At 47.8% G+C, this 14,180-nt stretch overlaps 1 protein-coding gene across 2 annotated transcripts; it reads left to right on the top strand.

Annotated features, from left to right (window-relative positions):
• The first annotated feature begins 1,724 nt into the window (after window positions 1-1,724).
• On the top strand, window positions 1,725-13,945 carry LOC132394219 (uncharacterized). Of its 2 annotated transcripts, none has more exons than XM_059970100.1 (4): window positions 1,725-6,268; window positions 6,357-6,451; window positions 7,147-7,302; window positions 8,521-13,945. In XM_059970100.1, the coding sequence occupies exon 4, from the start codon at window positions 8,547-8,549 to the stop codon at window positions 9,741-9,743; it is 1,197 nt and encodes a 398-aa protein (XP_059826083.1). In that variant the 5' UTR covers window positions 1,725-6,268; window positions 6,357-6,451; window positions 7,147-7,302; window positions 8,521-8,546; the 3' UTR covers window positions 9,744-13,945. The 2 variants fall into 2 exon arrangements, with proteins under 2 accessions (XP_059826083.1, XP_059826076.1); XM_059970093.1 differs by having other exon boundaries at window positions 1,726-6,268; window positions 8,229-13,945.
• The last annotated feature ends 235 nt before the right edge of the window (window positions 13,946-14,180 follow it).

Below are 14,180 nucleotides of genomic sequence, written 5' to 3' on the forward strand. Positions count from 1 at the left end.
ATAGATACAGATACAAACTCCAGCTACATAAAAAAAAGAAAAAAAAAATCTCTGTCTGTGGAAACAGTTGCCATGAGTGGCTTTGGAGCCCAAGTCATTGGGTGTACTTAAGGCAGAGATAGACAGGTTCTTGATCAGCCAGCGCATCAAAGGGTATGTGCTGAAGGCAGGGGGGTGGGGATGACTGGATGAATGGCGTAACCGACTCGATGGGCCAAATGGCATAATTTTGCTCCAATATATTATGGTCTTATGGTCTATTATACTGTTTCACCCTGCCAAAGTGCAGCTAATATTTCTAGGTATATGACCCGTTCATATGAGAATTTAGCCTTTCCAACTTTTCTGAGCTTCTCATAAATGTGTAGAATTTAGTTAAGCTTTGCTCAAGAATTTCCACACAATTAAAAGAGTTTATTACAGTTTTTATTTTTGCACTACTTGTATGATTTAACTATTTAATATGTATACTATTGTAATTCATGGTTGTTAAAATCTATTGTTATGAATTAGGTTCTACTGCTGCCGCAGAGGCAATGGATTTCATGAAATATGTCAGTGCTATTAAACCTGATTCTGTTATTGATAAGAGAGACCCACCACCGGTCACCTAATCCCAGTTACCGCAGATCGTAATGCGAGATTGAAGCCTTTTCCATTTATTTGCATTCCTCAGAAATGACAACAGTTCAGGTAAATTTCCTTCTGAGGTTTCAAAGCAGAAGCTCAGTCTGTCTAATATTTCCACACAATTAAAATGGAGATTTTGTTTATTCTTATCACGTACTGAGCTACAGTGAAAATATTGCCTGACGTAATATCCACAGAGATCAATATATTACAACAGTACATTGAGCTGATATACGACAAAACAATAACTGTAACAAAGCATAATGCTGCAGAGAAAGTGCAATGTAGATAGACATATGGTGCAGGGATCACGTCGAGTTACATTGTGAGGTCAAGTACATTTTCTCAATCATTTGGCTTATAACCACAGACAGGAAGCTGTCCTTGATCTGAGTGGTACGCGCTTTAAGGATATTTTATTTCTTCTCTGATGGGGGAGTGGGTTTGCAGCAAGAATGTCCAGGTTGTGGGGATCTTTGAGTACATGGCCTGCTTTTCCGATGCAGTTGAATTGTAGGAAGAGTCCACGGCTTGTTTCTCTGATGTTCTCTGTTCTCCAAAGTTCTCTGCAGTTCCTTGCAGTCATGGCCAAAGCAGTAGCCATACGTAGGCCTGAGCTATCGACAAGAAGTTCAGTGACCTCGGCCTTCAGCTTCGCTTTGTGTAGCTGGATCCAGGACTTCCTGTCAGATCGCTGGCAGGTGGTAAAAGAAGGCTCCCTCACCTCTGTCTCTCGGACCCTCTGGACACATACCCTATAGGGTTGTCTCCTTGGCCTTCTCCTTTACTTTCTGTGCACCAATGACTGTGTCGACACCCACAGCTTCAATCTGCTAATTAAATTTGCTGACGACACTACACTGACTGGCCCAATCTCAAATAATAACGAGACAGCCTACAGTCATCAACCCGACACAGTGTTGTCAGAAAGCAACCTCGCCATCATTGTGACAAAAACAAAGGAGCTGGTTGTGGATTACGGGCGGAATGGATACAAGGACCAAATTCTACATTTCCAACTGTTATTGACACAAAATGCACATTTTAATATTAATCATGACACAATGTATTTTATGTATTGTTAATGACATAAACATATTTATAGATTGTTACTGTCAGAGAATCGTATAATTTGTGTTCCGTGTGTAACCCCCTGGGTCGCCTCAGGCTGGCTCAGCTCGTTCTTGTCTAGGGGAACAGCCTTTGGACCCGCCAAACTGGGTAATCAGCTGGTGTGGATGCTGTGTGATGTCCCCGCCTCGCCCAAAAACAGACAGTACACCATATGCGATTAAATGAGCACAATTTATAAAGGTTACTATAACTGTGATTAATAATGATACAGTATATATGGAGAAAATTAAAGAAAAGGCGCCAAACATCAAAGTCCAAACCACTTCATGCACAGCCGTTTGAGCTCAATTTCTGAAGTCTTCTGGCCACCATTCGATCGCCTCCGAACTCCTCGACTCGCAGCTCAGGACCCTCCGAACTCCTCGACTCTCCAAACAGCTCAGGACCCTCCGAGTGGTCAACCAAGCACATTTAGCTTCATCCCCCCCTCCTCGGAGAATCTCCCGGCCTCGGACCCCCCTTTGGGGTCCGATCCTCGCCCAGCTTAGAGCATTGCGTCCTCTCTCTCGACCCCCTCGCGCCGATCTACCCAAAAGCCCGTCAACAAAAGCTTACAGACTCAGAAGAAAGAACATTAATCCCCATTTGGTTTACAAAGGAATACCATTCTCGTTATCAGTAAATTAGCATTCCTGCTAGTTAACAAAAGGAAACCCTTTCCCAACAGTAACAAAGAAAAAAAAGAAACCCCCTTTACACACTTCCTCCACCAAATAAAAGTCATGTCCTCATGACTACTAAATAACTCGCCACCTTTCCTGCCAACACACGGTAACCCAAGCACAAACAGTGACATCTCCTCCCCACACAGTAACCCTCATGCCCTGTTCCTCAGGCGCTACTTAGGCCAACTATCTGGGAGTTCCCTAACCCTTCTGAGGCCTCCGTACCCCCTCACCTAAACCCTTCAGGCTCGGACACAACTGGGGATACCTTGGACCCACTACCAACTCCTCTCACAACCTCTCACTCATGCCCCACACTGCACACCAGCAGGATATTGGTTCTCTCTCGAACAGAAACGCTGCCCGTCTCAACAGGGTCCGGACACATCAGCATTAACGATTCATGAACCTCAGTCTCCTCCACATTTGCCTCCAAGAACTCCATTTTCACTGACCAACAACCGTCGTCTGGATAATCACCTGCACTGGTACCCCGAATCTCCAGTGTCCTCAATGTCGTCAAGGGTAAATAACGGTTATGAAACAAACTGTACAGCAACTTAACCGGCGCCCCGGTGCCGAGGATGGCTTTAACTTGACTTCCATCCATCCGTAACAACACTTGTGCGCGTGGCCCCTCTAAGCCTTCAGGGATAGAGTCTGTTCCTTTCGGGAGTTCCTTGGTACATTGCTGGGAACGTGCTCCCCCAGAGACCCCAAGCCATTCCCCCACTGGGCCTCCTCTAAGTTTCCCGACACCTCTCGAATCAACGGAACAACTGATCCCCTAGACAGATCCCCTCGGCACCACAAGCAATTTATCTGCCCCCCCTAGGCAAAAAGGGATACCCTAAAAACTTCCCACCAATCTCCTGCCACGGATATGATAAGCCCCCCCAGCTGCGGCGTTTGACTTCCAGTCGAACCACACGCATTTTCCCACACTTTCCCAGAACTGGCAGCGGTCACTTCGAGGTAATTGCGCCCGACAGTTCTAACAAAGTCACCAGCCCGCCTACTCAAACTTTCAACCCGTCCCTGTCGCTTTCCCTCAACCAAGCACTGCCACTCACCCAACAAATGAGGGGTCCGCTCCGCCCACGCCTCCGTCCCTTTAGGGCAGGACGTTATTCCAACAACCGGGCGGAGCCCACCACTGCTGAAACATCCCAACCTGTCACTCCTCACTCTCCAAACAGTACGGACAGCCCATGGTTCCACCACCATTTCGTCAGCAGTAGTCGGAACTCGAACAACGACCTCCAGGCTACCAACAGCAACCACCCCACCCAACACACACACAGCGATAACCAGCAATCGCACACCCACAAAGGCACACCAGCTCTTCGCCGCAGACACAATTTAAAGAGGGTGATCACACAGCTTCCACAGAAATCAACCCCGGACTAGCACCCCACAATGTAACCCCCTGGGTCGCCTCAGGCTGGCTCAGCTCGTTCTTGTCTAGGGGGAGCAGCCTTCGGCCCCGCCAAACTGGGTAATCAGCTGGTGTGGATGCTGTGTGATGTCCCCGCCTCGCCCAAAAACAGACAGTACACCATATGCGATTAAATGAGTACAATTTATAAAGGTTACTATAACTAAGTGATTAATAACGATACAGTATATATGAAGAGAAAATTAAAGAAAAGGCGCCAAACAACAAAGTCCAAACCACTTCGTGCACAGCCGTTGGAGCTCAATTTCTGAAGTCTTCTGGCAACCATTCGATCCCCTCCGAACTCCTCGACTCGCAGCTCAGGACCCTCCGAACTCCTCGACTCTCCAAACAGCTCAGGACCCTCCGAGTGGTCAACCAAGCACATCTAGCTTCATCCCCCCCCCCTCCTCGGAGAATCTCCCGGCCTCGGACCCCCCTTTGGGGTCCGATCCTCGCCCAGCTTACAGCATTGCGTCCTCTCTCTCGACCACCTCGCGCCGATCTGCCCAAAAGCCCGTCAACAAAAGCTTACAGACTCAGAAGAAAGAAAATTAATCCCCATTTGGTTTACAAAGGAAAACCATTCTCGTTATCAGTAAATTAGCATTCCTGCTAGTTAACAAAAGGAAACCCTTTCCCAACAGTAACAAAGAAAGAAAAGAAACCCCCTTTACACGTGTGTTATCTGAACGTACTTGCCTGTGATGCTGCCACAAGTCAGTGTTTCTCTGTACTGTACCTATACCTTCCCGTACTTGTGTCCTTGGCAACAAATTCAACAGGACCTGAGAAATCTCGGTGAGATTTGATTAGTAATGATCATCTTGGCAGCTAGGCAGGTCGAAGGTATGAGACAGTACACTATTAAATGCAAAACCCTGAACAGTGTTAATGATCAGAGGGATCTTAGACTCCAATTTCATCGCTTCATGAAAGAGACTGCACAGATTGATCGGGTGGTTAAGAAGGCAAATGGCATGGTTGTCTTCGTTAGCTGAAGCACTGAGTTCAAAAGTCAGGATGTTGTGTTGCAGTCGTTACGAGCCTGCGGTCGTACTGTGACTGTTACTTTAAGAGTGCCGGAGTGAGGAGGCGGGACTATGACGTCGGTCACAGGCTGCCGGCGCTAACTGTGCTCTTAACCGTAAGAGAGAGAGCGATCTGCAGACTGGAGGTCAGCCAGTCTAAAGAAAGAAAGAGACTGGAGAAGCTGACAGCTTCAGTTTGTCGCAGCTGAGGCTTGGAACTCTCCAATGCCCACAAGAGTGGGTTGATCATCGGTTCACGGAACCACAACGAATGTCTGTGGCTGTCACTTCGTATAATCCATAGGAGTGGATTTTGGAATAACTTGGGGTACCGCTTGAGTTAACCTTTGTCTGGGTATGTTGTGTGGAAGACGGTATTCCTGTGACAGGTGACTTTCGCTGACAACTCGCATGTGGACGGTTTCAACGGATAAGAAATTCGACGACGGTTATTTTGATGTAACGGCCTTTCCTCTACGTTTCACCCTGGATTACAAATATCTCTCTCCCATCATTTATTCCGTGGATTCCTGAACTTTCCTACTTTACCACCTCAAGACTCGTAAGCTTTGTTCCCTCAGGCTCGATAGTTTGGGAGTTATATTTACACATATATACACAAAACATTGCCAACTTTCCTTTATTTTGGTAAGTTACTATATTGTAAGTAGATACTAATAAAGAAGTAGTTTTAACATCAAGACCAGATTCCAGTGTGAACACTGATGCTGCTGGTTCGTTTGTAAAACATTACAGTTTGTAATGCAGTTTTATAAAACTAGTTAGAACACATCTGGAGTGTTTCACAGTTCTGGCCGCCCCATTCTCGGAAGGATGTCAGCGGTTTGGAGAGGGTGCATAAGAGGTTTACCGGGATATTGTCTGGACTAGAGGGCATGAGCTATAACGAGATGTTGGACAAACTTGTGTTGTCCCGAGCGGTGCAGGCTGGGGTGAGAGTGGATAGACGTTTAGAAGATTACGAGAGGAATAGATAGAGTGGGCAGACGATATATTTTTCCTGGGCGTTGAAATGTCTAATACATTTAAGGTGAGGAGATCTGAGCGGCAAGTCTGTTTCTTTACAGAGTGGTGGGTAGCTGCAGTCTCTGGGGTGGGATACCCCATCGGTCACGTGATCCCGATTGCCTCTCACATTTAACCCCAGATGGGCAGCATCTGCGCGTCTGTTTCCGAAGCCCTGCCCTCCGGATGATGCATCAATCACTTCGCGCAGGCTCACTGTATCCGGGTGGGCAGTGTCTACATTTCCGCTCAGTGCTGAAGAAGACGTCTGCGGGATCGGCAAAGGGTTAGGGAGCCGGGGGTCGGGGTCACTGTCTGCGAGCCAGAAAATCACTTTCCCAGTGGTGAGTATTAAGAACAATCCGGAGCGGGGAGATCTGATGTTGGCCGTGAGACCTGAACTGAGGGGTCAATTACTCATTTATTTTCCAGTTATCCGGGCTCATTAAAAATGAGCAGAGTTCACTGAATCTGCATTGAACGATCCAAACTTTGAGTCCAGGCTGTTCATTCCACACAATTGAAATGTAAGTCCAGCCAACAGATCACGTGAGGCTCTGTGCCGCTGTTCTGCCTTGCCCTCCGCTTTGTGACGCAAGATCACGTGGCGTGCACTGACAGTCCCTGGATGGGTGGTGATGCAGGACGGTGGGTGTGGGTGGGGATGTATGGTTATATATACCTACCGAATGCTGAAAAGCCTGCATACAGTGGACATGAAGAGGATGTTTACGTTAGATGGAGAGTCTGTGATCTGACAGCACGATCTAGGGATAAAAATGATTCCCTTTAAAACTGAGTTGAGAAACATTTCTTCATCCAAAGGATGGCTGATCTGTGGAATGTGTTGCCGCAGAGGGTGGCTGAGCCTGATATTTGGGTATGTTTATGACAGAGATTAATATACTCATGATTGCTAAGTAACTTCAGGGTTACAGGTGGAAGGCAGGAATATGGTGTTGGAATAAAAATAAGCCATGGTTGAGTGGTGGGGCAGACCAGATGGATCACCTAATTCTGTTCCTGCACCTTATATCTCACCATGACTGAACGATGACTCCTTCCTATCCCATTTCAGGTTTTGTGACGTGTCAGGGTCCATTGCAGATTTGTTCACTGAGATTGTTATATTTGTCTTCAATGGTTAGATTTCAATGCACAGAAATATTTTGTTCTCCTCTTTATTGTTAACATGCTTCAGTATTTTTCATGTTAAACTTAGACCTGCGGTGGGAGATTTATTGGAAGAAAAACCCACAACTGAGAAGCAAACCAGAACTGAAGACGAGGGAACAGCAACAAGTGAACCTGCCCGAGAATTTAGAGCATCAACTGGAGAGAATCCTTCTGACTCAGGGTTTCCAGTGATTCAATCAGAGTAAGTTTGTTGAGTCTCAGTTATTCAAACACTGGTCCTTTAGACATTACTTATCTGCACAAAGAAATGTAGGAAATAGTTGGAGTGAGACTGAATGTGCCCAGAGGTACCAGGTCTGCCTCTGTCAGACCCAGTTGCAACCACTCCAGATCTGCTAATGTACTGTCAGAATCCCAGATCTTTAAAGTCACTCACAATTCCTCACTGTTTGCCCATTTGAAGAACTTGCATCTTCTGAAGTAGTTTTTGGTCTGTTCTGAGTGTGGAGAAGGAAAGAGTGGTGTTTATATTTACTATCTTGCAAAAAAAGTAATTGTTTGCAAATATTTGCTGAAAACTGACTATCCACGCCCTGAACATTCTCAACCAGATTATTGACATAGATGACAAGCAGGTTCCTGGGCAACTCCACGAGGCATGGGCCTTGATTCCAATAAACAGCCTCCCATCATCACCATCTGCTTCCTACCACCTAGATGTTCCCAAACTCTGGGCTCTGTGACAAACACAATGTTAACAGCAAGATTAGACAGTGATTAATATAAAGAGAGATTTGTTGCTTCCAGAAAGCTGTCTGATGCAGTGGACCAGATCCTCCCTTGTTTACAACTTAATCTGCCCTAGGACCCACCCTCCTGGGTCACACAACCTCCATTAACCTACATCCCCGATCTCCTTCCACCCCACAACTTCCCCACCATTTACCCCACACCCTTACATGGAAACAGATCCAATCTTACAGCCTGGGGAACCAAAACTAACTGATCCTACATTCCCGGCCCAGACTATTTTGCTCGGACCCGGCCCTTTCCCACCGCAACCTTCCTTTGATTTACACAAAGATGAGATCAGCCCCTTCCACATTGCCGCCCAACTAGGGGAACCGCCAGCAACAGCTGGGGTCGCTACTGTGCTGTGATTTGCAGGAGGGCCCACCAGTGGCTGAAGATCAGAGGGACAATGTAGAGCATTCGGCTTTTTGGTTCTTTCACTGTGACATCTCCGAACTCTGCATTAGCTCCATTCAGCCAAATCTGGACGAACTTTAACGACCAACAAATATAATTCCTCTCAGCGATCAGCTCTCTGAATGATTCACTCACTTTTAGCGGAAGGGATACCTACACTGTCGGGGTGTTTAGATTGCCGGGAGGCGAGGACAGCAGCAACGAGAGGTCTTCTTTTAACTGATACAAACCTGTCTTTACCCTGTCTCAGACATCCCTTGGGCATCCCCACTGCACATGGCGCCCAAGTCTGAAACAGGATGGAGAGACTACAGAAGGTTCAGCGACGCCACAAACACCGATAGATACCCGGTACCCCACTTCCAGGACTACATGGTGAACTTGCACCATCTTATCAAAAATCGACCTGGTCAGGGGATATCGTCACATCTCAGTGCACCCCAACAACGTGTCCAAGGCAGCCTTCATCACCCCGTTCGGCTAGTTCGAATTCCTGAGGATGCCTTTCGGTCTCAAGAATGCAACCCAAACTTTCTAAATGCTCATAGACTCAGAGGGACGCGGCCTGGATTTTGTTTTCATTTAATTGGACGATACCCTGGTGGCCAGCAGATCGCACCAAGAGCATGTGGCTCATTTGCACCAGCTCTGCCAACGCCTGAGCGACCACGCACTGGCAATCAATCTGGCGAAGTGCCAATTCAGGCTGATGGAGATCGACTTATTGGGCCACAGAGTCAACCGGCGTGGCGCAGTTCCCCTACTGGTCAGACCATCCGTCAGTTCCCCAAGCCCAGCACAGTCAAGGGCCTGCAGGAGATCCTAAGGATGGTCCACTTTTATCATCGGTTCGTGCCAGCGGCGGCACACATCATGAGACCGTTCATCAGCCTGCTGACCGGCAAGGCCAAAAAAGTGGCATGGGACGCGGAGTCCACAGAAGCGTTGGAGCAGGCCAAGGAGGCGCTGGCAAAGGCGGCCCTCCTAGTGCACCCAAGAGTCGATGTACGCACAGCACTCACAGTCGACTCTTCCGACACAGTAGTTGGCAGAGTCCTGGAGCAGCTCATCGAGGGCCAGTGGCGACCACTCGCTTTCTTCAGCCGCCACCTACGGCCAACAGAGTCGAAGTACAGAGCTTTCAACAGAGAGTTACTAGCACTCTACCCGCCTGTCCGGCATTTCCGGTACTTCCTCGAGGGAAGGGAGTTCACCATGTATATGGAGCACACCTTCGCACTGGCCAAGGTATCGGACCAATGGTCGGCTCGGCAGCAGAGGCACCTGTCCATTATTTCAGAATTCACCTTAGCCATCCACCACATCGCAGGGAAGAACAATGTCATCGCAGACATACTGTCTCACCCCTGCCTTCACTCAGTAGGCTTACAGTCCTCAGGAATAGACTACGCAGTACTGGCAGAAGCACAACAGTCAGACACGGAGATCACAGCTTACCGCACCGCCATTTAAGGGCTCCAGTTGGAGGACGTCTCCATCAGTCCGGCAGCGGTTGGACTCCTGTGTGAAGTGTCTACTGTTATGAATGTACGACAGCTCTGAGGGGCCGAAGGAGCAGGAGCAGCCCCCTCCTTCCGGAGAATTGCAAGATCGCTATTAATTCGGGTCTTGGACCCAGGAAGTGAGAGACAATGCAACGGTTTTAGCCATTGTTCTCAGAGGCACCTGTGTGACGTGCATGTCCCTGCTACGTGACAGCTACCATGGATATGGACACCCTCGGGCAATATGGGGGTGGGGATTGCGTCCCCCTACTTTGATGGACATCTACAACTCTGCAAGTCAAGATAAAAGGGGACTGCAGGAGGCAGTACCCCAGCGATGCACCAGAAGGACACCCTCGCTCAGTGCTCCCATGGCTGGAAGCCACTCAATGCCACGTGCGCTCCTAACTCCTTTGCCTGGGGAGCAGGTGGCTGATAATACCGAGAAGGACTTCGAACTAACAACGGGGAAACAACGTTCCCCTGATTTTACGGAGTGGCTTCATAAAGACCCGGGCAAGTTTTTTTTCGTTTTTCACCGATCCCTCTAAAACACGTGAAACCCAGCAATTCCCCGAAAGGCTAAAGTCTGCAGACTTCTGAGTGACTTTTATATTTCCAACGGACAAAATATTATCCCCTGGTCAACAGCTGAGATTACTTCTTAATGATGATTATTACTATACTCGCGCTTTAGATTGAGTATTGATGACGTGCATTATCTGAATGTTTGTATTAACCTTAGTTTTGTGCCCCTTTATAAATAAAAACGTTTGAAAATAGTGACATCAGACTTCAACGGACCTCTCTATCTTTGCTGGTAAGTTATCCAGTTAAGGGATACGTAACAACTTGGGTTTCTCGTCTCGGGATTTGACACCAAATTGGGAGGCCAGTGAATTGGTCTTGTAAGTCCAAAACATGAATCTGGTTACGCGGGTAGCCAGACGGGAAACCAGTAAAGATGGACGTGGGTGAAGTTATGAAAAACCCGACTGTGGGGGCGCTAGAGGTGGCCACCAAATCAGACTTGTTAAATTTAGCGAAGGGGTTGAACCTCGCAGAAGTGAGGTCGTCCATGAAAAAGCGGGAGGTGCGAAGGGCCATAATTCAGTATTACTTTGGGAAGAATGTGTTTGAAAATGAGGTATTGGAAGATATCGCTGAAAAGGTACCATCAAGTGGGACGGTTCAGTTAGAGGTGGCGAAATTAAGGTTGGAACGTGAAATTAAGTTAAAAAAGCTGGAAGCAGCTGAGAGGCAAAGACGGCATGAAATTCAGCTAAAGGAGCTAGAAGCAGTCGAGAAAGAGAGGGAACTGGCCGAGAAAGAGAGGGAACGGGCCGAGAAAGAAAAACAGAGGCAGCATGACCAAGAAATTGAGAAGATGAGGAACGAGTGAAGAGATCAAGGGTTAGACCAAACGGAGCGGGTTAATGTTAGTAGGGAGTTGAGATTAGTGCCCCCGTTCGAGGAGACAGATGTCGATAGTTATTTCTTGCTTTTTGAAAAGGTGGCAGTAAATCAGAAGTGGCCAAAAGAGCAGTGGGTGGCATTGTTACAAAGTGTGTTAAGGGGAAGGCCCAATGAGCATATGCGGCGTTGTCCCTGGGGGAGGGAGACGTGGAGAATTATGCTGAAGTAAAGGAGGCCATTCTCCAGACTTATGAATTGGTACCTGAGGCCTATAGACAAAAGTTTAGAAATTTAAGGAAAGGGTGTAATCAAACATATACCGAGCTAGCCCATGAGAAGGGGGTACTCTTGGACTGTTGGTGTACAGCGGAAAGGGTGGATGAGGATTATGGGCGTCTCAGCGAGTTACTTTTGATTGAGGAATTTAAAAGTTGTGTTCCGGAGGAGATCTGGATGTATTTGAATGAGAAGCCGGATAAGTCCATTTCAGAATTTGCTAGGTTTGCGGACGAATATGTCCTAACCCACAAGACAAAGACTTCCTTGAATAAAGGTCCCCAGAGAGACCGTGGGAACGATCGAGAAAGTCTGATGAGTGAGGCAGAGGTCCCACCGGGAGCTAGCGATAAGGTTGAGGGGGAAAGGCAAGATGGCCAGAGGTTTCCGGGTTTGACCTGTTTTAATTGTGGAAAGGAGGGGCACATTACATCTCGATGCTTTGCTCCGAGAAAGGAGATATGAAGACGGAAAGCTGCAGTCCCTATCGGGTGTGCCGTGGTAATCAGTAAATCGACCAGAGAGCTGAGGGTAGACAGAGTACGAGAAGGCTCTGAGAGTTGTCTGTCCCACGGAACCGTGTGTGACGGAGGGAGACACACCAGTTCCCGCACGAATCTGGAGAGACACGGGGGCTGAACTGACTGATTAGCCGTGAGGTATTAGAATTTGGTCAGAAAACAGGCATGGTAAAGGTGGAAGGAATAAATAAAAGGATAGAAATGGTGTCCTTACATAAAGTCATTCTGGATTTTGAGCTGGTGTATGGATCAGTTGAAATAGGGGTGCCATCAGAATTCCCGAGAGCTGACGTGGACATCCTGCTGGGAAACGACTTAGCAGGGGGTAAGGTTTGGTCAGCAATGCTGCCGACCTGGCGACTGGCGAGTGTGGTGGCCCCGCCTCTAGCGCCCAAGGACTATCTCGCAGGCACAGTCACTCGCAGCATGTCGAGAGAGACAGCTGAGAATGAGAGCAGTTTAAATCTGGCCAGTTTTGATTTGGCCGAGACGTCTTTGCTGACCCTGTGCCATGCGGGTTTAGAGGGTGGTAAGACGAAGAGTAGTAAAGTGAAAGGGGGTAAGGGAGAGGAGATAGATCTGCCCTTAGCGAAAAGAAAGGTCCTAAAGGTAGGAAATAACGATGAGAAGCAGATAAAGCTGTTAAAAGGTCCAGAGTTGGACATGGATGATCTGTCTGCTTTGGCAGAGTTGTTTGAAGAACTTGAGAGTTCTAAAGGTGTTCCCGATAATGAGGTGAGGGCAATCCTAGATGGAAAGGGTATGCTTGCCTCGAAGGAGTCTGCTGAAAAGGCCAAGGAGGTTGTTTCAGCTCGCAGGGTTGGCCCTCCCCGGGTGGGAGCTGCCCAGAGAGTAACTGGGATGATCGGGGGGAGTTAGAATTTGGAAAAGGTACGGGTGTTGAAAGCCTGGAAGAGGCAAATGTCCCGTTTGAGTGTGTCCGAGATGGGGATGCACGTGGTGCTGAACCTGGTAACGGAGCTCAGAAGAAGTTTGAGGTATCTAATTCAGTGGAACGGGGCAGCCGTCCTTGTTGGTCAGATAGACTTGGTTCAGTGGGAAAAGGGTTAACCTTGGTAACCGGGGGAAGTGTGAGTTCCCCGGTGTTTGTACTCGAAGGTGGGTTCAAAGTTAATGCAGAATTTAAGAATGGGGGGATGAGGATTGTTATTGAAGGAAACGGAAAGTCTGTAGTTTCCAAATGGAAGGAAGAAATCTTAAACCTGGCAGATCGCTCACAGAGTGAGCCGGGGGGTAGCGGGGCCCCCCACTCTATTGTTATGCCAGGATGGAGTGTGAAGAGGCCGCCTTCGAAATGCTACTTGAGTGAAGAGTTCGAATCAAACACCAATAGCCTGAAGGGGACTGATAAAAGGGCCAGCCACCTGGGTAAAATCAAAGAATTGGGTGGAAATGGTCTAAGTTTGGGGCATGGTGTTGCTAAATTAACCGCGATGAACAAGGCTGGCGGGAGTTCACCATGAAAATTTGCTCAAGTTCCCCACGGGGGGGGGGGGGGGCTCGCCGAAAAAGAAGCGACGGTTAATGGAGATGCCATTGTTAAACAGCCAAGCAGGTTGAACGGGTTTGCGCCAAAGCCTGTGAATAATAAAGGCAGCCCCTTTGGAGACCTGCCGGTTACGCAAAACGACTGAAACGATCAGTATTTGCATAAACTTTTGTAAATACACCTAAGCTAAGGACACACCTCCTTAGTTTTGTTGCGAAAGAAAATAAATAGGTGGTTATTGAATTGAAGTCTGATGCTACAAGACATTAGTACGGTACGCAATGTTAAGATATTAAAGAAAGGGACACTGTAATCGTTAACTATTTAGATACTGACTTGAATGTATAACGGTAGTATTCTGTGAAGAGAAAAAGCTTGGGTATTGTGTTAGATTAAGAATCCTGTAAGACACTTCAGCTCCATTTTTAACCTCTGGTAAAAAATGCTGTTTTTAGAGGGGAGATGTTATGAATGTACCACAGTTCTGAGGGGCCGAAGGAGCGGGAGCAGCTCCCTCCTTCCGGAGAATCGCAAGATCGCTATTAATTCGGGTCTCGGACCCAGGAAGTGAGAGACAATGCAATGGTTTTGGCCATTGTTCTTAGAGGCACCTGTGTGACGTGCATGTCCCTGCTACGTGACAGCTACCATGGATATGGACACCCTCGGGCAATGTGGGGGT

The sequence above is a fragment of the Hypanus sabinus genome, chromosome 1 (genome assembly GCF_030144855.1).
Source record: "Hypanus sabinus isolate sHypSab1 chromosome 1, sHypSab1.hap1, whole genome shotgun sequence".
Lineage (NCBI taxonomy): Eukaryota > Metazoa > Chordata > Chondrichthyes > Myliobatiformes > Dasyatidae > Hypanus > Hypanus sabinus.